General features: G+C 43.9%; 1 protein-coding gene and 1 long non-coding RNA gene across 5 annotated transcripts in view; one reads left to right on the forward strand and one right to left on the reverse strand.

Annotated features, from left to right (window-relative positions):
* The window catches only part of LOC110149097 (uncharacterized), a 48,610-nt gene extending 45,230 nt beyond the window's left edge, over positions 1 to 3,380 (forward strand). For all 3 annotated transcript variants that reach the window (XR_002317346.2, XR_011487211.1, XR_011487212.1), the window contains 3 exons: positions 435 to 591; positions 1,756 to 1,929; positions 2,290 to 3,380. This is a non-coding gene — a long non-coding RNA (uncharacterized lncRNA). The remainder of the gene's footprint in view (positions 1 to 434; positions 592 to 1,755; positions 1,930 to 2,289) is intronic.
* Positions 1 to 25,941, reverse strand: part of FSTL1 (follistatin like 1) — a 57,288-nt gene that overhangs the window by 10,032 nt on the left and 21,315 nt on the right. For both annotated transcript variants that reach the window (XM_020911431.2, XM_020911430.2), the window contains exons 3-6: positions 7,082 to 7,186; positions 4,804 to 4,933; positions 3,949 to 3,981; positions 2,538 to 2,668 (exon numbers count right to left, since the gene is read on the reverse strand). In XM_020911431.2, coding sequence (XP_020767090.1) covers positions 2,538 to 2,668; positions 3,949 to 3,981; positions 4,804 to 4,933; positions 7,082 to 7,186 — 399 coding nt within the window. The remainder of the gene's footprint in view (positions 1 to 2,537; positions 2,669 to 3,948; positions 3,982 to 4,803; positions 4,934 to 7,081; positions 7,187 to 25,941) is intronic.

The following is a 25,941-nucleotide window of genomic DNA, read 5'->3' on the forward strand; positions in this document are numbered from 1 at the left end:
ACCCTTAGCCGACCTCATCAAAGGCAAAGGCCCTTGTACATTATCCACATCAACAACCTGCCTTGTGGAGGTGGTGCAAACTCCCCCAAACTGCCGCCCTGTGCTGTGGGCCCCACTGTAGACAGTGCAGCCTGTCCTTGGGATCCATCTCATGTTCCATGAGCATAAGGCAAGGGTAGAGTGAGCTCAACATTATACTCCCTTTGGCAAGATGCTCAGCTGAGACCGTAGCCATCTGGGACCATTCAGGATGCCCAGGAACTTGTTGCAGGTGGAGGCCAGCAACTTCAAGGCTCTGATCAAATTCTAATTTGGATACTGCTGCTCTCCAAAATATTTCTAGTGGAAAAAAAATATTTTTTTCAAAATACTTTCTCTAGGCTGCCTCATTCTGCTACCCTGGGAAATAATCAGCAACCCATGTTACTTTCAAGGTGGCTCTCCAGATGCTGGAAGAGTTTCTGGAAGAAAAGTCTGCATAGGTTTCCAGGTAGAAGAGAAAGATATAGCTACTGACTCTGATGCATGATTATCACACATCATGTGTATTCTACTCTAAGATTGTAAATCTTCTAGTGGTATGTATGACAGGTATGTATAAAACAACTCTGGGGGCCCTTGCTTAATACCTATTTATTATTCTTGTCCTAATTCCTAGAAAAAGATCTCAGATGCTTTCTCGTCACTATACTTTTACCCTGGCTCCAGTCTCGGTCCCGGTCACCAGGAATTCAGGGTGTGTGTATGTGTGTGTGAGAGACAGAGACACACGGTTATAAAAGGCTTTGTGGCTCTGTGTATGTGTGTGACATGGTCATAAAAGCTCTTTCTACCTGAGGCCTTCCCCTCTTCACTCTGCTGGGCTTTTGTCTAAAAAATAATGACTGAATCACCAGTTCAGATGAGAGTCTGATTTTGGTCTTATCCAAATTCCGATTAGATTTGTTTTGCAACTAATTTTGATGTAAAGAATATCAGTTGGGCTGGAGGGCAATTCACTGGTTCAGAAACAGTCTCTGTGAGATACAGATCGCTTAGCAACAGGCAGCTGTTTGCCTAGTGGGGAGAAGCCTCCCTTTGAAGATTGCACCATATGGTTCTTTGATGATCATTAAGAAGTAGATTGTGAAACCCTATTTTCTCAGAGGACACTTGGAAGAGCGAGCACTGTGTTTGTCAGTTATGAGCAAGCTTTCTTGGTTAGGATGAGAATGCTCTAGAGAAAAGGTACTTTCTCCAGGGGCCTTGCGGTTTTAGACAGGCACCTATGAGAAAGTTATTGCCAGAGAGGGTGGAGATGTGTGAGGACCTGGTCCTCAGGAATCAAATTAATAGCAGCTGCCAGTGATGCCAAGGCATGTTCCATCAAAGGGCCACCATGAATGGTTCCAAGGTCCCAAGAAGCCTCCTGGAAAGTGTCCTGGGCCCCACGGCTCCCATGCTGTAATGACCAAGCCAAAGTCACTGCTCACAACAGAGCAGGTGCTGTTCACTTGGCTTTCAAAAAATCATTTTTTTTAGTTTAGTTTCTCCTTCTGTCCAAATCTCCTGGCTCAGCAATATGTGTTTTTCTGTAGACAAGTAACTACCTCTGCCCCCAGAGCTCCCTAATATGGGAATGATTGAGACAGAAGACAGAGTGAGAAGGCTGTGCTTTCTCTTCTCAAATACTTGGAATCCAGAGAGACTGACTTTCTGCCACAGTGAGAAACTTCTACCTAAAGGAAGTCCTAAATGACCAATATCCTATTTCAGTCCAACACAGCATTTCTCCACCTCTGGGGAGTCCATGATGTCAGCTAACAAGAGGAATCCACAGACGAGGCTGGTGTTGACCACACTTAGTGGCCACAGAGCTGCCTGGAAGTCCCTCATGTGTGGGGGCTGCTTCTGAGTCTGAGCTGGTCGAGCCTAGGACACACCATGGAGGTATGTGAGGGCATCTGAGGATGAGCCTCAGAGGGCCTCTACCCAGAGATGTGACTTTCTGTAAGTGATGGGGGCTTCTGTGGCTATGCGGGAATGCAGGCGCCTGAACGTGTGTGTCTGTGTGTAGGACAGTCTCCGTGTGGCATGCACACCTCCGTATGTGGTGTGTGTGTTTCTGTATGTGGTGTTTATCTGAGTGTGATGTACATATGTGTGTATGTTCTTATCAATCAGCTGGAAGAGTGCCCTTAACTGCTTCTTTTAGCAATTGTCTCAAGCTCTCTGAAAGATCTCCATGGCATGGCCGCCCTACTCATTGATAAATACTGTTTCCTCCCTCATTTTCCTTTTGGAAAACAGTATCTCTCCTCCCCACAAGTGGAACAATCTGTTGCTTCAACCAAACACGATGGGAACATCAGTATCTAGGTTCATGAAGAATCCTGGACCCATGAAATACCAGTCCATTGACTCTCCTCAGATGAAGAGAAACTCTGTAAGCCATAGAGGGTCAAGTTAAAGACTTAGAGAAAAGCCAAATTGGGTGGGAAACAGGCTGAAGTGGCCTGGGTCTGGGGATAGGCAGCCAGCTTTATGTGCTGGGTTACCTTAAAGTACTTGTCTAGGATTTCACTGTAGTTGCTGCCTTTGGAGAACCAGCCGTCTGGAATGATCTCCGCTTCTAGCCACTGGATGATGCGACGCCGGAGTTCATCACGGTTGGACTGATAACAAACGACTGCAGGAAAAGGAGTCGGCTGAGCAGTGAGGACCCCAATGTCATCGAGCATCCCCCCTACTGGTGGGCTCAGTGCCTGGGGATCTGCATGTGTCATCTCATTGGGTTTTCACAGCAACCCAGGGAAACAGGATTATTACACACACTTACAAAGGAGTAAACCCAGGGTACTGGATTGTATCTAACCCAGGATTCAAGCTCATGTCTAAAAACTTAAGAAAGTTTGAGATGGTTGAAACAGAGATTATGCTTAGGTGAGAAAAAAGTAGAAAGAAAAAAATATTTTCATTAACTTTAGGAAGCTGAGAGGGGAAAAAGATCAATCAATCAATAGAACAACTCTTTTGGTTCACAGATGAGGTGAATTAATAATGAATAAGTGAGAACATTACAATTCTTTACGCAACTGGATCTTTTATTCTTTCTATATAGCTTTTCCCTCTCTCCCACTTAAAAACTTCTCCCATTTAAAATTTTATCCGATATTACAAACAACAGAAAATGAGGTTGGGGAAGGCCATGTTGAAGCCCTGCTCTGGACAGCTGTTTGTTGTAAGCCACATGGCAACAACAGGTGAGGCTGAAAGTCTAGTGGACCGGGAGGCAGAGAAGGGAAAGCTTTGGCAAAAGTAAATTCCCAACACATGTTGGGATGTAAAAAGGGCACTGAGCCAGGGAAATAAAACTGTGGGCACTTTTCCCCACTCTGGCACTTGCTGGCTGTGTGACTCAGGGAAATTCACTTAACCTCTCTGAGTCTCAATTTCCTCATCTATAAGGTAATTATAGTAACTACTTCACAAGGTTATGTGAGGATCTAAGAAAAGTATATGCTAAAGGAGTCTGTAACTATAAATAGATGAAATTTTAAATCTGTATTCATTGAAAACCATGGAAGAAGATCTGCCATTTCCAATTGTCCTCTTTCCAAAAAAGTTTTGCCTTCCGATTCTGCCTGTCCCGTGACACCCATAGGTCTCACAGAGCATTGAAGGAGGGACTCAGTAGCTTTTCCATCCTGCAGTTCAATCATTACTCAGCAAAAATGAAAAACACAGCCAACACTCTGATCCAATCAACTGCTTTCCACGGCAAGTACCAAAAAATGCAGTATTGCAGCTTTTCTGAGCTATGTTGAGGAGCGACCAGTTCTGGGTCACAAGCTCTGACACATTAAAGATCTTGTGAGCTTTGTGGGGAGGGATTGTGGAACATGGAATTTCCATCATGAAAAAAATTTACTCCCTAAATGCACAGTGTAGAAAAAAAGAGGTACTCACCTGGGCTGGCAGAAGGACTTACAGATTTCTTCTCTGTAAGACAAAAGGAGAAAATGCAGAAAGTAAAGTGAAGAAAAAAGAAAATTCTGTGTATTGCTAGGGTTAAAACTGCCTATAAGGGGGCCACTTATATCTTTTCATCATTTTGTCTTGAATCCTGTCTCCTCTCCTTCCAGGTCCCAAGTATGGGGCTCTTTTCTTTCCTGCTTTGTTTGAATTTTGAGGCCACTGAGCTGCCCTCCTGATATCTCATCTCCTTTTGAGAGGTGAGGGGCTGCTGAGACTTTGAGAATTCATACAAAATCATTACGGACAAAGAAATGCAGTCGAGACCAACATGTGGGAAACAGCTTCTTCTTTTTCCAGGGAAGTTCAAGGCCAGGCAGGAGGCTGGTGTCTAATTAGCAACAAGCTTGGAACCCCTTCCCTCTTACTCTGATAGCAGTGGTTTGAGTGTAAATTAGAGGAACTGTATCATCAGGGCTGAAAGGTACCCAAATTTAAAAAGCACAAGATATGTGAAATTTACCTGCTTTCTAAAAAGGTACAGAATTCAGCTAAATACTACTGCATTATTGATTGCTGATGTGGTCCCTATCCACTATCCTTCTCCAGACAGTGCGGGAAGCCACGTGGGGAGTCTGAGGCAGGAAGGGCAGGGTAGAAGCAGGGCCACCCAGGGCAAACCCAGCAGGCTCATGAGCACCAAGGGGATGCCTCTCCAAGCAACTGGGTGGTCCCCACAGCTTTGGGCAGGGTGTTCAGGGTAGAAAGAACTCCAGGAAGCCAGGCCGTACTGCTCCTTCTCTGGCTCCCTGGCTAGAGCTGCAACACGGTGATGAGAGTACTACTTACCTTTGCAGTGTCCATCATAATCGACCTGGATTTTGGATCCAGTGAGGCAGGCATCTCTATGCAGCTCACAGTGGTTGAGGTAGGTCTTGCCATTGCTGCCACACACAGGTCTCTTGTGAGGTTTGCATTGCTGAAACAGACCATGGAGGATGCTGGTATAGTCAAGGCTGAGTTTGTGTGTGCGCCACACACACACACAGCCATCTTGTGAAGAGTCCTCCCCAGCAGAGATGACTTCTACCCTGCCAGGGCACAGGGAGCCTCAGCTCTGGCATCAGTACCCCTACCCTACTCAGTGTTGGAGGAATTACATCACCTTGCAGTCCCTCATGGCGCTCTGAGCTGATCCTGGCCCTGGGTCATCTTTTTCAGTGAAAAAAAATACCCACTCCTTGACCCCAATCCTATCAAATCAGCAGGAAGTGCATTTTATCAGAAGTCAGGAATCTGGATTATCTATCACTTTATCACTTTGTAGAAAGTCATTCAATGTCTGTATCGAAAACCCCTTAAAATTCCAAAATTTTATGACACAAAACAGCCAGAGCTGGGAATTTGGAAACATTGAAAGAAATGTTTCCACAGCCCCTGACCCCCATTACCCCAATTCTTCAATTATTTCAGGGTCTAGCTATAAGAATCTTTGCTCTGTTGCTTTATTTAGTATTTTGTTTTTCTCCTAATCTCATGGTTGTTTTGAGGCAGGGGGAGGGGGTGCCAGGTCTTTGTGAAGTGTGACAGAGGATCATCCTGGACCAGGAAATGGACTAAAGTTCACTTGGCAGCTTGATTCTACTTTGGCTATTAAAGTACCACAGTGACAGGCAAGCTTAGTTTCTTTACACTTCTGTGGTTTTTGAAAGGGGGAAGGGGTAAGCAAGTTCTGTTTAGACCTAATAAAGACATTAAAGCGAAAAAGAATAGATGTGGTAAAAAAAACACAGGACCCTGGAACTGGAAGGCAGGTCAACGTTTCCAATTTATAGACTGGAAAACCAAAGCCTAGAAAGACAAACTTCACTTAACCAATATTTATCATTGGGTTATTAATATAACTCATTGGGCAGAGCAACTTGGGCCCTGAGCAAAGCCAAACATGGTCGGTCTTCATGGTATCCAGCAGCAATTAATTTGCTTAAAATCACACAATGGTATGTGGCCAAGTTGAGATTAACCTCCAGGTTTCTGGACCCTAAATGGTCACAGAGTGGCCAGGTACACCACTAGTGAGGACCTCCCAGAATCCTTAACAGATCTGGTATGCAAGTTTTTGAGCTGAGAGACTTCCTTTCTGGGACAATGGGTCGGGATCCTTCAACTGGTTACTAAGGTGGGTGAATTAACTTGCAGCAATATGGATGAATCCAGTCTTGGGTTCTTCTGACAGAAAGAGGGGAAAAGGGCACACATCCAAGCTGTTTATGTTCACCAAGTGAGAGAATTCTGCCTACAAAAGAAGTATTTCTCAAAAGCTCACTTTGTTTTTTAAATTTCATTAAAAATAAAACCAAACCTGAAAAATCTGCATTCTAGCTAGTATTTTAAAATGCACATATCCTTGACCTAGCAAGCCTAGGACTCAACCTAACAAGTGGGACTCAATCCTACAGAAATAAAGGCAACAGCATCTAAGAATATTTGGCCAAAGACATTACTGTTTACAATGGTAAACAACCTGAATGTTCATCTGTGGGAAAATGATTACACGAATCTGGTTCTTTTCTATCACTAAATAGAACTGAGCTATTAAAAAATGAGAACTATATGTGCTGACCCATAGAGGGTTGTTGCTACATATTAAAGAGTACAAGATGCAAGCTGCATCTATCTAGATCTGTCTACATTATGATCTCAATTTTGCATAAAATAGGGGGAAACTCTATATATTTACAGTTGCAGAGAAACAAAAAAAAACTATGTGGAACAAATTACACAAACTGTTAACACTGATTACCTCAGACTAAGGGAATTTGAAGGTTATGGGGGGAGATGATTAACTTTATGTTTGCATAAATGTCTGTACCATTTATAAAAAGCAATTGTTAATTTTATAATTTGAAAATCTTATAAAGCTAAAGAATTTTTAAAAGGAAAAGAATCCCTACATTCACATCTGATTTTTAACCCCTGAGATAAAAAGTTCACTTCTTTCAGAGAGTTAAGGTGTGCTTTTATAAAGATGACAAAATCACTGGCTCTGCTCTGCAGATGGGCAGCTCCAGTGAGGTAACCACATGCCCTTGGCCACCGTCCTCTGGCTCTCGCCCGCAGTTCTTACCTCGATGCAGAGGCAGGTAGGCTCTCCTTTCTCTGTGACTGCACATTCCCGGCCAGCTCCACAAAACACATTGGCACAGATCTTGGATTTGCTCCTTACTTGCTCCTGAAACACAAAGCCATCAGGGAAACACTCCTCATGGGAGGAGCCTGTCTCTGGATGAGTCAACGGTGGTGATTATCTCTCAGGCTTCGGTGTGGTCCAGTCAAGGCTCCTGGTGCTGAAGGGTCCTGCACAGCCAGAAGTTCTCCCTGACAGATGGCATCAGTCTTGCTAGCACTGCTCCTCCCCAGGCCCAGCTGCCTATGAATCCCTAAGATTGTTTCTCAAAGAGCAAGTGCATCTTTCTAGCAAGCTTCCTTTCTTCTGAAAATGATTACTGAACACCCATTAAATGCTAGTACTAGGCTAAGGACTGGAGATATAAAGGCACAGTCCCTGTCCTCAAGAAGTTCCACGGCTATCCAAGGAAACACAACAAAGAAACATCTAGAAAGCAGAGGGGAAGTGTAGTAGGAGGGCAAGAATCAAACGAGACTTTCTGAAGACAGGATGCCTTCACTGACTCCTAAAGGATGAGAAGAATAAGCCAGGCACAAGTGGAAATGCTTGAGAGAAAATATGGGTATCTGAAGGACCAAAAATCTCACTGAGTGGTGTTCAAGGCACTGCTATTTCAAAAGGCAAAAGAAGGATGGCTAAGCCATAGGAAACATGCATCTGCTATTATTCACATGGTCTCATGCAGCCCCTGCTCAAGTCTGCCTCCAGCTTTAAGATCAAGACGGCCAGAGAATCACCTGACAGAGAGAACTGTTCTCAAACCACTTGTGGTCAAACATTCATGTTCAGACACATGCAGCAGAATGGACAAGGCAGGGAATGGTCCCAGTCTATGCCACTGAGAATGTGGATGTCCACAGGCACTAACCTATCAGTGACACAGTCCTCCCCTCATATTAATTGGTGGCAGAAAGCCAGGCCCACCTCCTCTGCCGCTCAGGCCAGGGGTAGTGGAGGCTGAACAAACAAGTACGTGATTTCTCTAGCCCTTTTCCTGACTGGCTGGGCAGGCAGCCATTAGGGCCTCCAGGCTCCTGTCCACTGGGGTAGCACAGGCTGTGGAAGAACCAACAAAGATGGCAGAGGTTGGGATGGGGTTGTGGGACTGGCTATGGTAAAGGTGGGGGATGGAATCTAAGATTCCATCCTTCAGGAATCCGTCTGCCATGTCACGCAAAGAACTCACAACCACAAAGCTTATAACTATAAAATTCTTAGTTGGTAAATGTTCTATATCCAAAGCAATAAACAAAAGTGGATGATGACAGCAGAGAGGCTATGACTAATACAACTGGTCTGCTGCCACCTGGAGGCTGCTTTGTAAATTCCAGGTTAATTTCTCTCAGCCAGCTTGCCCGTGATGCAAGGCTCCCATTGGTCTAGAAACTCTTGTCATGCTCTCATTTCATTGGTTCACAGGCTGTTGCTAAACCCATTCTTTTTTGGATGTTGCTAAGGGGAATTCAATAAAGCTGGCAGGGAGCAAAGAAAAGAAGTAATTCCCAGAAGGCTGGGAGTACTGGAGAACTGTTATTTCCTAAATCAGGAGTGGAAAATAAAATTGAGTCTATTTGAGTATATTCCGGTTAGGGCCCTCTTGGAAATTGTGCCTGGGAATGGTAAGCAGGTAGAAAAATGAAGAGGAAAAAGGCTATTACTGACCAGTGTGAAAAAAAAAATCTCCCCTTCATCATGAAACAACATGCTAACTGAGGAACACAGACAAATATATACCCCCAGTGAGTATGTCACATAAGTAAAGGACACACTAATGCATAAAAAAGCACACTCAGACAATGCCTACACTCAAAGGCACACCAGCAGATAGCCCCACAGGGAAACACCCACAAGACTTTACCACTTACTAGCTGTATGTCTGTAATTAGTCACTTTAATTCCTTGAGCCTTGGTTTCCTCATCTGTAAAACAGGAGTAAATACTAGCCCTGCCTTGTGAAAATGAAGAGAGAGAATGTATTTGGAATTGCGTAATAAGCTGTAAAGCAAATTTGCCTGTTAAATATTATTCATGTTAATGTTTATAGAGCTTCCTACAGAATAATCTGTGGCATTTACAGAGCCTCTTTTTATCTTATGTTTGCTTTTAGTGAGTATAAAAAGTAAAAGCTTTTACTGATAGGTCAAATTCAACCCAAGTCATTTTTTCAGAAATAATTATCAAAAATCTGTTTGAAGAAACAGATACTGTTTACTTAAAATATAATGACTAACATTTGAATGTTGTTGTTTAGTCACTAAGTTGTGTCCAACTCTTGAGACCCCATGGACTTTAGCCCACCAGGCTCCTCTGTCAATGGGATTTCCCAGGCAAGAATCCCGGAGTGGGTTGCCATTTCCTTCACCAAGGGATCATCCATACCCAGGTACCAAACATGCATCTCCTGCTTTGGCAGGCGGATTCTTTACCACTTAGCCATCAGAGAAGCCCAATGTTTGAATAGTACTATTAACATTTACAGCGTTTTCATGCATAAAATTTCATCTTACTGTGGACAACCCTACAAAAACATGCATATTATTAACCACATTTTATAGAAGAGGAAACTAAAGATGGGAAGGTCGAGTAGCTTGCCAAAGGTCCCACAGCTAAAAATGAGGAGCTAGGATGCCAACCCAGATCATCAGACAATAGATGACTAAGCTCCCATTTATAAACGCCTGGCACCCTGCTAAGTGATTTCATTATACATGATACATTATGACAACATCATAGACATCATAAATATTGCCATTTTACAGATGAGGGAACTGTGCTTTAAGATGTTAAATAAGTAGAAAGTGACACAGCTAGGATTCTAGCCAACCGAAGAGAAAACCATTCTTTAATATTTGATTTATTTTCATACCTAGAAGATTGAAAGTTAAGGAAATTATGATGGGGAATTGATTTGCATAATTAGCAAATGTCAGGAGAAAGTGCTTAAGAGTATGACAGCGAGTTAGATTTGACTTCCAACTCCGATCTCTGCTCCTTACTTGTCAAGGTTGTAGGCAAGGTACTCTCTAAACTTCAGTTTCTAGTATGTAAAATGGGAGCAGTAATCTCTGTGAGGACTGGGAGCGTTATACAAGACGTGCTGCATACAGCAAAGTGCCTGCCATACATCAGAAAGCATCCATAATTACAGGAGGCAACTGATGTTCAAACAGTTTTTTCCACTGAGATGCCATCATCACCTTGGGCTGTCAAGTCTCCACCCATCCTTCCTTACAGTGAGTGATAATACTGAGAACAGCACTGACTGAATGGAAAAATCCAAGGACCTAACAACCCCATTATCCTGTTTGAAGACCACAGAGAAATGCTGTTACACAAGCATTTCTCTTTGCAGGTGGCACATCTGTCAATAGGTGGCAATCTCTCTCTTTGTCTTGTGGAGCCCGGCACCACTTGGAGCCGCAATGCAGAAGTGCAGCTTTGGTTTTTGGCTTTAGCAGCTCCTTGCAGCTCTGTCCTCCCATGGAGATGTAGGGAAGGGGGCTGGGAGAATGAGCAGGTACCCCTTGGGCATCAGGACACCATAAACCAGGAATTTGCTGACTTGGGGAAAAACGTCTAACCTGAAGCCCTCATAGCACCCCTGCCCCCTAATTCTGTCCATTCACAGGCATGCTGTAATGCAAGAATCAGTAAGGAAGAAAAACTTTCTTTACAGAAGGGATCTCTCTGTTATTAAAAGCCTTTCTCCAAGCCCTATCATCTCTGGGAGTAGGGGTGTCAGGACCACCCTCAAGGCTTCTAGAAAGTTCCTGAGACTGGTAGGTAGTCTTGCTCATCTGCTGATTCTGAGTAGTGGGGTGGGGGGAACACCTTGAGAGGGGATAAACGTGGTACGAACAGGCTCATAGCACAGGACAATGGCTGCCTTGTGTGTGAGTGGAGGAGGGCATGGTGAGGAAGAGATGAGTTGGGGTGGCAGGTGGCAAGGGGCTGGTCTTGCCAAGTAGTCTAGGGGGCTCTCTGCTGGATCTGATGCATAAAGAGGACCTTGGGAGGCTTGGGGCAGGTGTCATGATGAAGGTGGTACTTTCAGATATTATTTCTGGTCCCTTCCAGCTTGGAAATACAGACTCAAAGTGCAGGGCAGCTTGGAGAGAAGCTACAGGCAGAGAAACCTGCCAAGTCAGCTCAGTTCAGCTCAGTTGCTCAGTCGTGTCTGACTCTTTGTGACCCCATGAATCCCAGCACACCAGGCCTCCCTGTCCATCACAAACTCCCGGAGTCCACCCAAACCCATGTCCATCGAGTTGGTGATGCCATCCAGCCATCTCATCCTCTGCCGTCCTCTTCTCCTCCTGCCCCCAATCCCTCCCAGCAGCAGGGTCTTTTCCAATGAGTCAACTCTTCGCATGAGGTGGCCAAAGTATTGGAGTTTCAGCTTCAGCATCAGTCCTTCCAATGAACATCCAGGACTGATCTGCTTTAGGATGGACTGGTTGGATCTCCTTGCAGTCCAAGGGACTCTCAGGAGTCTTCTCCAACACCACAATTCAAAAGCATCAATTTTTCGGCGCTCAGCTTTCTTCACAGTCCAACTCTCACATCCATACATGACCACTGCAAAAACCATAGCCTTGACTAGACGGACCTTTGTTGGCAAAGTAATGTCTCTGCTTTTTGATATGCTATCTAGGTTGGTCATAACTTTCCCTCCAAGCAGTAAGTGTCCTTTAATTTCATGGCTGCAATCACCATCTGCAGTGATTTTGCAGCCCCAAAAAATAAAGTCTGGCACTGTTTCCACTGTTTCCCCATCTATTTCCCATGAAGTCATGGGACCAGATACCATGATCTTAGTTTTCTGAATGTTGAGATTTAAGCCAACTTTTTCACTCTCCTCTTTCACTTTCATCAAGAGGCTCTTTAGTTCCTCTTCATTTCTGCCATAAGGGTGGTGTCATCTGCATATTTGAGGTTATTGATATTTCTCCCGGCAATCTTGATTCCAGCTTGTGCTTCTTCCAGCCCAGTGTTTCTCATGATGTACTCTGCATATAAGTTAAATAAGCAGGGTGACAATATACAGCCTTGACATACTCCTTTTCCTATTTGGAACTAGTCTGTTGTTCCATGTCCAGTTCTAACTGTTGCTTCCTGACCTGCATATAGGTTTCTTAAGAGGCATGTCAGGTGGTCTGGTATTCCCATCTCTTTTAGAATTTTCCACAGTTTATTGTGATCCACACAGTCAAAGACTTTGGCATAGTCAATAAAGCAGAAATAGATGTTTTTCTGGAACGCTCTTGCTTTTTCAGTGATCCAGCAGATGTTGGCAATTTGATCTCTGGTTCCTCTGCCTTTTCTAAAAGGAGCTTGAACATCTGGAAGTTCATGGTTCATGTATTGCTGAAGCTTGCCTTGGAGAATTTTGAGCATTACTTTACTAGCGTGTGAGATGAGTGCAATTGTGTTAGTTTGAGCATTCTTTGACATTGCCTTTCTTTGGGATTGGAATGAAAACTGGCCTTTTCCAGTCCTGTGGCCACTGCTGAGTTTTCCAAATTTGCTGGCATATTGAGTGCAGCACTTTCACAGCATCACCTTTCAGGATTTGAAATAGCTCAACTGGAATTCCATCACCTCCACTAGCTTTGGTCATAGTGATGCTTCCTAAGGCCCACTTGACTTCACATTCCCGGATGTCTGGCTCTAAGTGAGTGATCACACCATTGTGATTAATTGGGTCGTGAAGATCTTTTTTGTACAGTTCTTCTGTGTATTCTTGCCACCTCTTCTTAATATCTTCTGCTTCTGTTAAGTCTATACCATTTCTGTCCTTTATAAAGCTCATCTTTGCATGAAATTTTCCCTTGGTATCTCTAAGTTTCTTGAAGAGATCTCTAGTCTTTCCCATTATGTTGTTTTCCTCTATTTCTTTGCATTGATCTCTAAGGACGGCTTTCTTATCTCTCCTTGCTATTCTTTGGAACTCTGCATTCAAATGGGAATATCTTTCCCTTTTTCCTTTGCTTTTTGCTTCTCTTCTTTTCACAGCTATTTGTAAGGCCTCCTCAGACAACCATTTCGCCTTTTTGCATTCCTTCTCCATGGGGATGGTCTTGATCCTTGTCTCCTGTGCAATGTCATGAACCTCCATCCATAGTTCATCAGGCACTCTGTCTATCAGATCTGGTCCCTTAAATCTATTTCTCACTTCCACTGTATAGTCATAAGGGATTCGATTTAGGTCATACCTGAATGGTCTAGTGGTTTTCCCTACTTTCTTCAATTTCAGTCTGAATTTTGCAATAAGGAGTTCATGATCTGAGCCACAGTCAGCTTCCAGTCTTGTTTTTGCTGACTGTATAGAGCTTCTCCATCTTTGGCTGCAAAGAATATAATCAGTCTGATTTCAGTGTTGACCTGGTGATGTCCATGTGTAGAGTCTTCTCTTGTGTTGTTGGAAAAGGGTGTTTGCTCTGATCAGTGCATTCTCTTGGCAAAACTCTACTAGCCTTTGCCCTGCTTCATTCTGTACTCCAAGGCCAAATTTGCCTGTTACTCCAGGTATCTCTTGACTTCCTATTTTTGCATTCCAGTCCCCTATAATGAAAAGGACATCTTTTTTGGGTGTTCCTTCTAAAAGGTCAAAGTTCTATGTAGGTCTTCATAGAACCGTTCAACTTCAGCTTCTTCAGCATTACTGGTTGGGGCATAGGCTTGGATTACCGTGATACTGAATGGTTTCCCTTGGAAACAAACAGAGATCATTCTGTCTATTTTTGAGATTGCATCCAAGTATTGCATTTCAGACTCTTTTGTTGACCATGATGGCTACTCCATTTCTTCTAAGGGATTCCTGCCCACAGTAGTAGATATAAAGGTCATCTGAGTTAAATTCACCCATTTCAGTCCACTTTAGTTTGCTGATTCCTAGAATGTGGACATTCACTCTTGCCATCTCCTGTTTGACCACTTCCAATTTGCCTTGATTCATGGACCTAACATTCCAGGTTCCTATGCAATATTGCTCTTTACAGCATCGGACCTTGCTTCTATCGCCAGTCACATCCACAACTGGGTATTGTTTTTGCTTTGGCTCCATCCCTTAATTCTTTCTGGAGTTATTTCTCCACTGATCTCCAGTAGCATATTGGGCACCTACTGACCTAGGGAGTTCCTCTTTCAGTATCCTATCATTTTGCCTTTTCATACTGTTCATGGGATTCTCAAGGCAAAAACACTGAAGTGGTTTCCATTCCCTTCTCCAGTGGACCACATTCTGTCAGACCTCTCCACCATGACCTGTCCATCTTGGGTGGCCTCATACGGCATGGCTTAGTTTCATTGAGTTAGACAAGACTGTGGTCCGTGTGAAATCTTTTAGGAGTGACCAGGGCCTGAGGGTAGTATTAGTCAGAGCACCTGCAACTGAGTGAGGCTCTTCACAGATCTCTCTGTCCTCACATCTTGTAGGTTTCCATATTTTTAGTCCCATATAACAGAGAAGGGGCTTCTCTTGTGGCTCAAATGGTAAAGAATCTGCCTGCAATGTCGGAGACCCAGGTTCAATCCCTGAGTTGGGAAGATCCGGAGGGGAATTTCAGATTCAGACAAGCTCTGTGATGTGCAGAGACCACATTAATTAGCGAGAGCTAAGTCAGGATTGGAACACAAGTCAGCCTGACCCCAGAGCCTCGACAGTCCCTTATTGGGAACAGCTGAGGACATGAGGACATTCCACCATTCTAAGTTGTCACAGAGCACTGGGTTGAGCTTCCTATGTCAGACAGCAAATTCCCACTTGCCATCATTTTACGTATGGTAATGTATATGTTTCTATGCTATTCTCTCAATTTTTCCCAACCTCTCCTTCCCCCACTGTGTTCATAAGTCTGTTCTCTACGTCTGCATCTCCACTGCTACCCTGCAAATAGGTTCATCAGTACCATTTTTCTACATTCCATATGCATGTGTTAATATACAATATTTGTCTTTCTCTTTCTGACTTACTTCACTCTGTACTATAGCCTTCAGGTTCATCCACCTCATTAGGACTGACTCAAATGGGTTCTTTTTTTATAGCTGAGTAATATTCTATTATATATATGTACCCCTACTTCTGTATCCATTCATCTGTTGATGGACATCTAGGTTGCTTCCATGTCCTAACTATTCTAAAAAAAAAAAAAAAAAAGAAAACTTTCCAGAAAGTAGGCATAACCCAGCTGGTGCTAATGGTAAAGAACCCGCCTGCCAATGCAGGAGACTTAAGAGACACAGGTTCAATCTCTGGGTTAGGAAGATCCCATGGAGAAGGAAATGGCAACCCACTTCAGTATTCTTGCCTGGAGAATCCCATGGACAGAGGAGCCTGGTGGGCTACAGTCCATGGGTTCACACAGTTGGACACGACTGAAGCAACTTAGCATGGCATGGCACCTCAACATAATAAAGGCCACACACAACAAACCCACAGCAAACATTATTCTCAATGGTAAAAAACTGAAATCATTTCCTCTAAGATCAGGAAAAAGACAAGGGTGCCCACTTTCACAACTACTGTTAACATAGTTTTTGAAGTCCTAGCCACAGCAATCAGAGAAGAGAAAGAAATAATAGGAATCCAGATCAGAAAAGAAGAAGTAAAACTCATTATTTGCAGATGACACGATACTATACATAGAAAACTCTAAAGATTCTACCAGAATATTACTAGAGCTAATCAGTGAATGTAGTAAAGTCACAGGATATGAAATTAACACACAGAAATCCCTTGCATTCCTATACATTAACAACGAAAAATCAAAAAGAGAAGTTAAGGAAACAATCCCACTTACCACTGCAACAATAAGAACAAAATACCAAGAGATAAACCAACCTAAATAGACAAAAGAGCTGTATGCAGAAAACTATGAGACACTGATGAAAGAAATCAAAGATGACACAAACAGATGGAAAGACATACCAAATTCTTGGACTAGAAGAATCAATATAGTGGAAATGACTATACAACCCCAAGTAATCTACAGATTTGATGCTATTTGTATAGCAATTTTAACTAGCTTGTAATTTTTACTATTGCCTTTATTCTCAAAACCTCTTAGGATAGGAAGGAAGCGACCTCTAAGGTCGCTCCAGATGTAACATCCTGTGATAAAGAAGAAATGGAGGCTCACAGCTGTACTGACAGGTCCAAGACCTCATGGGTACAGAACTGTGTCCTCAATCAAGGTCTCCAGACTTTAATTCCAGCCCTCTTTCCAATAAACCACTTTGACTCTTTATAAATCGGAGTTAGAAAAGGTGCTGTCTTGGATCCAAGGTCTAAAAAAAAACCAGCAATTATTTTTGCAATTGAAAAAGATTCTTTGCAAGCAAAGGGAAAACCAAGTTATTTGTAAAACCACCAGTAGAGGTGATAGTGTGTCTGAGTCTCTGGGTCAAACAGCATTAAGTCTGAACATAAAATATGCTTTGAATGTTTAAAAAAGTCTTCTGAAGTAAAACAATTTCTGGAAGAACAGTGTGCTTTGGCAGGGGTTGGAAGCTTATAAGCAAAGCCATAAAACTGTCAGCTTAATATACCATCATTTCACTAATTTGAACTGGGTAGGCTCTGTCCCTCCATCCCTTTCCTCCTTCCCAACTTTCTTTTTGAAAAAAAAAAAAAAAAAAAAAAGCAGCCCCTACATACGCCAAAGTGGAATTTGGCTCCCCTTGCCACTATTCTGTGACAGAGGGGCTTTGTTGACATGAGAAAGACTCTCCCTGCATTGCCAGAATTAGTCATGGAAACTTCACAGGAACACCAGGGCCCCTCAGATATGCAGAGCACCACAGAGTTGGGGACAAAGGAATTCACAGAACCGGGGTGGGTGGGGGGGCGGGGGGTGAGCAGGAGGAGAGCTGGGTGGGGCACAGGGTCGGAGGGTGGTTCTGGAATGGAACCCAGAAGCACAGGCTTGAGAAAGCCAGGGAAAAAAATAAGCCACTTCAGGGCCTTGAAATCTGGCTGGGGCATCATGTGACTTTGCTCAATTCTCTGATTCTTCTCTGAAAAGTTGTGTTGCTGCATGCTACATATTCTAGGAAAGAGGAGGAAGGAGGGATTTCTAGCAGTTGTTCCGATGTGCTTGGCAGGAGGCACTTCTGTCTGCAGAGACTGCGCCTCCCTTCATGTGTGTTCACAACCAATCCCTCATCTCAAGGTTTAGGCACCAGAGCCAGACCTTGGTTTTGTGGGGCCTGGAGCTTAAATAATTTGATGGGCCCTGCTTATGAAAAAGAATACACATGTAAAACTGCAAAATTGAGCACAGGGCTTTGGAAGGGGCCTTACAAGTAAAAGGACTGAAACTGAAGCTTAATTAGCTTCTCAGTTGATCTGATTCGCTATATATCCTGTATTATCTTCATAAACAAGAAGGCTTTGAGGCCTTCAATCTATTAGTCAGAGCTCTATTTAATATTTTATGCACATATAGCTTATGTCAAGTAGGCTAAAGGCCTGCACATTGTTGCTTCCCACAGACTCACCACATTGTCTCGCCAGAGAAAATGCTCAATAAATGCTTTTTTTTTTTTACATTAAATGTCATTTGGGGTTTTTCAGGTTGATGTCAGTGTCAGTGGCTGGTGACAATGCACTCGTATGTTTAGGGAAAAGTGTGGCTGAGCTTTATGATATCAAAATAAAGGCTGCATCACCCCCAAGAGGATTAGCCTTAAGATTAAAAAAAAAAAAAAACCTCTATTATGGATCTGTCACTCAAGAATGACCTAATTTTTCATTATATTCATTTTGTTTAAAAAAAAATTATTTATTTATGGCTGTGCTGGGTCTTTCTTGCTGCGTGCTGGTTTTCTCAAGTTGCAGCGAGCAGGGGCTACTCTTCCATTGCGGTTGTTTTTCTTACTGCGGAGTATGGGCTCAGTAGTTATGGCTTAGTTGCTACACAGCATGTGGGATCACCCTGGATCAAGGATAGAACTCGTATCCTCTGCATTGGCAGGCAGATTCTTAACCACTGGTTATATTCAGCTTCTATCATAGCTTATGGGATAGCACATTTTCTACTCATGATGTGATAATATATTATGTGCCCGGAAATGACTACTTTCAAATTTCAAATGGGACAAGGCTGTTTACCATAATCATTGTCTTTATTATTTTACAGATTCTGTCACATTCTCTGAGTGCTGGCCCTTTCAGACAAGGATCTACACTGCCACCTTCATATCGAAGCCCTCCCACTTTCCCAGCTGCTCTGCGCCATCTCTGGAATTGCCTCCCCCTCCATATGTTTCTCTTGATGTGGCCCAGATACAGCATGGCCGACTGGATGCTTGGTTTCTATATAAGTTCAGTTTTCTGTAATGGTTTTCTCCAGTCAAGAGCACAAGTACACAGCAGCACTGAGTAAGCACTTACAGAATTAGAAATACACCAGGCCCTTTCACGTGAGCTGAAAACAACTTCACAAGGATCTACAAGGTTGGAGGATTCATCCCTGTTGGCCGTGAGAAGACTGACTCTGAGCCGTGACTGAGGTAATAGCCAATCCAGGTGGCATTTCTGCTCTCATGCCTTCAGGTCATGGTCCGCCGCAGTGAGCTGCTGTCTTTCTGGGAGTGCCACGCTGTCTCCCCAATTCAGCATATTCAATGACTCCACTCTGACACACAGGGGCTATTAGGCTCCCCATTATCTGTCAACAGTCCTCAGAGTGACCCCTGGGGATTCCCAAGATCACATGTCAGTCTTGCTAAAGAGTGTTTTTTGTAAGTTCCCTAGTTTCACCATTCCATCTTTTGGTTTCTTCAGAATGCTAAGTGGAAACTTTTAAGCCAGACCACTCTCCACCCTGAATTATTAGTCTGTCAGGCTTGAACATGATATTTCTTTTCTGTTTCCCAACCATCTGCCTGAGACTTTTCCACTTTAAAGGACAAAGCAGAGGGTATGGATAATCTCCTAGTCTTCTTCAGTGAAGATCAAGGCAAGGAGTTTTAAACACATCAGAAAGAATATCTGACAATGCCTATAACAACAAACAAGGAGAGTGACCTGTGACCAGCATGGCACATGTCACATGGCATATACTCTAAAAGCGTATAGGATGTGGCCTTCGCCTTCATAGGAATTTCTAACCTAGCCCAGGAGATGAAATTATCACACAGAGACTAATGCAGTCCTGAAATAAATGGGGCTGACTTTGGGAGATGGGTATTATGAATGAGACGGGACTTGTGCCAAGTCCTGAAGAATGGTGGGATCTAGACAGAAAAAGTTGTTGAGCAGGAAGGTTTTAAGAACAGTTGGGTGGTGGTATATGGGAAGAACTAGGTAAAGAGGAATTGAAGGCACAAGGAAACCAGCTAGAGAGAGTCTGGGGTGATGAGTCTCATGGAAGGTGGTGACATAGACTTAGAGAAAGAAAGGAAGCCAAGAGAAATTTCTAGGGAACAAGGAGATCTGGCAGCATACTGGATGGAGGAGAGGAAGGAGAAAATCCAGGGAGCTGCCAATATCTTTGGCTTTGAATGCCTGGAAGGCTGCCGGTGGAGATGGAGCCCTGGGAAGGGGCTGAGTGGAAGAGGGACAGGCGATGACGAGTCAGTTATGGACATGAGTCTAAAAGGACAGTAAGATAACCCACTGACAGCTGAAAATAAAGAGCTGGAGGTGCACAGTTGGACATCATCTGTGTAGATGACAAGAACAAATGAGTTCAGGAGGAAAAGGTGGGAATGGAGGGCTGGGGGGAACTGAGAGAAAGGGACAAAATGAGCACCGAGAGGAGCAGGGAGGAAGGCAGGCTGCCCATGGGGGCCTTGTGCAAATCAGAAATGGTGTCTTCTCCTTTGAGCAGATGCAATACCGGGCCAGGTTACCAGGCTTGGCAAATAGAGTGCAGGTTGGAATTTAGCCCCCCAACTGTATGAGGACTCTAAAGGTAGACCAGCCAAGCAAGCAAAGTAGACACATTCAGAAAGCTAGGAGCTAAACCAGGAAGTCTAGAGAGCTCCAAGAAATGGATGATGAATGGCACTGCATGAGAAATACTTTAGCAAACACTGGGAAGAAGTAGCCAAAAAAAAAAAAAACAAACTTTTAAACTTCTGCTAAAACCTGAATCAGTAACTCAGGGGGCAGACCAAGCAGAGGCAGTGAGGTCTTATGTAAAGAGAACTGGTGTAAGAGCCTGGAGACAGGTCCTGGATATGTCTCTGCCTCTAACATACTGTGTGATTAAGGCAATGTGCTTGACCTCTCTGGGCCTCAAATTCCCTGTCTATAAAATCAAGTCTTGTTGATGATACCATAGTTCCTTAAATTGTTAGAAGTCTCTTAACCAGTAAGCACAAGAACTTATCATTTCAGATATTCCTGAATATCAAACTTCAGTCTCACAAGGAAACTAGCCTAAGTGTCCAAACTAAAGATATTGGTTATGTACAGACTCTCGTGAGGGTTTCAGGGTTTTTGCTGGGCTTTGGTGGGGGAATCAACGTTAGCTTTCATAGTCAAAGGATTTTCATAAGCAATGCTTTTGCATTCCCTCCTGGATCATGGCAGAGGAAATCAGGGGAGCAGTAATGGGACCCCAATTGAGGGGCCTGGTTTCACTCTTAGTTAACTGGTTGGAACCCTCTACTCCCCTAGAATGCCATTAATAATGTTTTTATTCTATTTGTGTTTGCCTTGCAAGAGAAAAAGGGAAGAAAAGAAGGGAGAGAATGGCTAAAGGAAATTCACATGAGATTCACAATTCTTCATTCCTGCCAAGAACCTGTCACTGAAGTATGTCTGGGACTGCCAGGACTCACATTTACTCAGCATTCATGCTCTAATTATTTCCACATGTAGTTCAAGGAAAATGGTTGATTAAAATTAAAAAAAAAAAAAAAAAAAAAACAACCACACACCTAAATCCCAACTCCCTCAACTAAAGAGGGGAGATAGCTCTAGGGCAGCTCAGGGAGAGTTCCGAGAGCCAGTTTCAGAAGCGTCCCCTGCGGTGCTGGCCACATCTGGACCAACATCCCCAAACACATTCCGGGCACCTCATCACAAGCAAGCCAGCTCTCCACCTCCCCAGGCTTCCCAAGCCCCGAACCACATAGAATTCACATTCTTTGGACTTCTGAGTGGAATATAGGATTTATTCCTCTGCTCTGGTGGAAGGCAGAAGAGATACGGATACAGACTGAGAGCTCTAGCTCTTTTGACCTAGGCTCTTCTGAATTTTGGTAGCTCATGATATCAGGAGGGCTTCCCTCGTAGCAGTCAGTAAAGACTCTGCTTGCAATGCAGGAGACCTGGGTTCAATTCCTGGGTGGGGAAGATCCCCCGGAGAAGGAAACAGCAACCCACTCCAGTATTCTTGCCTGGAGAATCCCATGGACAGAGGAACCTAGCAGGCTACAGTCCATGGGGTCACAAGAGTTGGACAAACTTAGCGACTAAAACACCACCTGATACCAGAACACTCCCAAGGAAGGAATCCACTGTGGCAGAGAACTTGGTTACCTTCCCTGAACTGTGTCCCCTTTCCAGCATCCCAAATTGCACACACCTCCCCCTAAAATTGAAAGGTAAGCCACTACTCTCCAAGGTGGCTCACATGACTTGGCACCAGTGCCAACACTGTCTTCTACTTGACCACATTTAACCAGATCTCTGGCACATGACTCAGTTTTCTTCCTCCCTTCTGGGTGACTTCATTGTTTACTTGGCCTTCTCACCTCCAGGAATCCTCATTTCTCAGGTCGTCTGGCTACAGGCACTTCAGGAGGTGTCTGTGAGTAGAGCAGGTGGCCACAGTAGACTAAAATAAAGAGGATGGGGCTTCTGAGGTTCTACAATTTGAAATGAGAACTCATTACTCTTTTAAAATGTCAACATATAAGGCATTGTTAGCTGCTTCTTTAACCTTCAGATGGCTAGAGAATGTCCCATAAGACCAGCTAAAAAAGTAAGGTTACCATCTGGGAAGTCTGATTTATCGTCTGAATTGCCCCAATTCTTCTGTTCTTCAAGGCTTAGTTCAAGTCATTATACACCACTCCATCTTCAGTGACTTTTTCCTTTTGGTTGTTATGAATTCCTTCTTCCTTCTCTGAACGTGCATTCCTGTCTTTATGAACTCCTTTTGATCACTTTTAAAAAAACTGATTGTGCAGATTTTATCTTCCTATCTGAACTAAAAGTTCCTAAAGGACAAGGATTATGCTTCAAGTTCGGTCATAGGTCCTGGCATAGCATCCTGTGACACTCAACTAACTTTTGTTGAAAGTAGAAAAGGGGGACTGAACCCCACCTCCCCAAAGACTTGGAACTGGGGCAGAAAAGACAGCTCCTATGCCAATTCCTCTCCTAGGACTGCGCCGTTCCAGGACCAGTCTTTTTGGGGAATAGCCGCAAGACCCCACTCTTTTCTCTACCAGGCCATAAACAGTTAGCTCACTAACAGCAGTCTCACTAACTAGAGATTGCCTCCGACCCACAGAAAGACACTGGGGGGTGTGTGTGTTGAAGAAGTGGACAGGAGAACACTACAGGACTGAAATGGCTTTCAGTCATGCCCTTTGTTCACAATTAATGTATAACCTGGCTGACATGCTGAGGGAATGAGAATTTTGGTGGAGGGAAGGGGTGTGGAAGATGAGGTAATGTGAGAATGTGAGGTCCCTCAGAGGAAGGCAAGATTCGGTGAGACTTCAGAGTATAGGGTACATGCCATCCAAGAATAGCCCCACAAGGTGGCAAAAACGGAGAAGAGGAAGAGAAGCACGTGACAGGAGGCCAAGAGAAATTGTGAAAATGGGCTTATTATCAAGGCAGCTGTTTTGTGTTACCTCTTCTCAGGAACTCCACCCCAACACCGCTCTATGAGGTAGAAGGAAGGCAAGATGGTCAGTCTCTCCCTAGATGAGAAAGAAATGCCTCTTGCCTTATTCTACCCCTCCTCCAGCCCCAGAATGTCTCCAGCCACTCCCCTCGGGCTCATCCACTAGGCTGACCCAGCAATGGGTTGGAAGACACTGAAATGTGAGTTGCCAGAGAAGGGCAAAGGCTTAGCTGTGCCCAAGTGATTTATTTCCCCTGGGGCTTGGGCACCTTAAAAGGAACTATGATGTCCAACCAAATGCTGAGACAATCTGACAGAATGGGAGGGGAAATAGGGTGGGGGGAAAGCAAAGAATTCAGGGCTGACTGGAACAAAATAGAACAGAGACCCAGAGATCCAGCATAGCAGAGCAGTGTGACTTCCGTCTTTATAAAGACATAGACAAAGCCCTGGGAATCTTTTGGGGCAGTGTAACTGAAAAGTACTTGTCAAGTTTCCAGATACTGGCAATTATTCCCCAGTCTAAGGAATGAAGAAGGGGTTAAAACCCAGCAAGAAACTCTGGGTTAAATGAAGTCTCCATATGTGTGGCTCAGTATGGTTCCAGAAGAAACAGACAGATGTAATTAGAAGTTCTTAGACATTGTGTTGCCATGGCAACTGCCAGCCCCTGGAGTGGAGGGAGTAAGGGGAAAGCCTGGAGTCCGAGGAATACAGTCTTCCAAGGAGTGCCCGAGGTGGGTGGCAATCACCCTCAGGCTCTACAAACACGGTCTGTTTCTCTATCCTGCCCACTCCCAGACTCTTGAGGACCCTTCCCAACCAGTTTCTCCTCATCCTCACTTCCCACTACCCAGATACACACTCAGAGCAATTCCAAATGCCAATGAAGGGTTCCATTCAGATGGCAACCAGAGAAAGTCGATTCTTGGAGGAGAGTTTGTGCAGGTGATAATGTCCTCTGGGCAGTCTCTGGCCCTAGGAGCTTTCTGAATCTGAGTCTGAGGATCAGAGAAGGAAGCTGCAGGCTTAATTTATATATCACTAAGGAGCCCAGTTCCTCCATGAGGGGGATGCTGGATAAGTGCTGGGAGCAAGTAGGGGCGTGTGAGATTGAGTGAGGAAGGGGTACTCTTGTTCATAGTAGGACAACAGCATATTTTATCAGTCAAACTGGGACATATCTGAGAGTAGAAAGGGAACTTTCAAATAGATATACTTGTGACACATGGTCACCTTAATTAATAGGCTGCCTAAGTGGAAAATGTTTATTTCCATTTTATGATGTGGGAATTCTTACCTGGTGTCTATGAGACCCTAGAAATCCACCTATAGATTTGGGAACTCAATTTTCCTAGGGCATAATCTAGCAAAGATGAAAAACCGAAAGAAAGTACTGCTTTAGGCATGAACTGACTCTTGCAGCTTTAATCTCCCTTGATTCAACTGCTACATAAAGCTGTTCATGTGAATTCTTTTTAATGGCTCAGTAATAGTGTATATGTACCACAGCTTTCTTATCCATTCGTCTGCTGATGGGCATCTAGGTTGCTTCCATGTCCTGGCTATCAAACAGTGCTGCGATGAATATTGGGGTACACGTGTCTCTTTCAGATCTGCTTTCCTTGGTGTGTATGCCCAGGAGTGGGATTGCTGGGTCATATGGCAGTTTTATTTCCAGTTTTTTAAGGAATCCCACACTGTTCTCCATAGTGGCTGTACTAGTTTGCATTCCCACCAACAGTGTAAGAGAGTTCCCTTTTCTCCACACCCTATCAGTTCTAATAAGATGGATGAAACTGGAGCCCATTATACAGAGTGAAGTAAGCCAGAAAGATAAAGACCAATACAGTATACTAACACATATATATGGAATTTAAAAGGATGGTAACGATAACCCTATATGCAAAACAGAAAAAGAGACACAGATGTACAGAACAGACTTTTAGACTCTGTGGGAGAAGGCGAGGGTGGGATGTTCTGAGAGAATAGCATTGAAACAAGTATACTATCAAGGGTGAAATAGATCACCAGCCCAGGTTGGATGCATGAGACGGGTGCTCAGGGCTGGTGCACTGGGAAGACCCAGAGGGATGGGATGGAGAGAGAGGTGGGAGGAGGGATCAGGATGGGGAACACGTACAAATCCATGGCTGATTCATGTCAATGTATGGCAAAAACTACTACAATATTGTAAAGTAATTAGCCTCCAACGAATAAAAATAAATGGAAAAAAATAAAATAAAGCTATTCATGGGGGTCTGCTGCTGCAAAGCTGGGGAATCCGGGCAGATAAGACCACTTTTACTTCAGAATCCTTGTCATTACAAATCCTTCTAACTACTTCTCTAAATAGACAGCCATTTAATACATCATTGCCAAAAGGAGATGGTTCTCAATGAATATATGGCAATAATGTGGTCACTGGAGGGGGATCATTCCACAGCAGTGAGACCTAATAAATCTCCCCTGAAGAGAGGTTTCCAGAGGTGCTTTCTTACACATTCCTTAACAACCAAACCAAAAAACAGTGGCTCAGGGACCGTGTGGTCACAAAACCCAGGGAAAGGTCAGACTCGCCCAGGGAACCAGAAAAAAATGACTGTATTTTAGGTACAGTATAGCCAGCCTAGAAATTATGAGCATGTGGTTCAGCCACAACCTCAGTCACAAAATTGTAGGATGTTTAAAGGGTAAGGCCCACCCAGGGTGCATCCTCTGGTATTTTCTCGGGGATGCTGGGAATCAGCCATCTAGTCAGAGTTCCTGGCAGTTACTTAGCAACCATGGCTGGTGGTTAGCCCTCTTCTTTCAACTCTGCTTCAGGGTTGGGAGTCACTGGGGCTAATGAGGTTTATTTACCTGGACCTATACCCAGATAGATACTGGAAAATGAGGCACAAATCTCTGAATTCAATGTGGAGCTTCCCCAAGAATTTTGGGTGCCAATTTACAATCCTTAACCATCAATTAACACTG

Source organism: Odocoileus virginianus, chromosome 4, assembly GCF_023699985.2.
Source record: "Odocoileus virginianus isolate 20LAN1187 ecotype Illinois chromosome 4, Ovbor_1.2, whole genome shotgun sequence".
Lineage (NCBI taxonomy): Eukaryota > Metazoa > Chordata > Mammalia > Artiodactyla > Cervidae > Odocoileus > Odocoileus virginianus.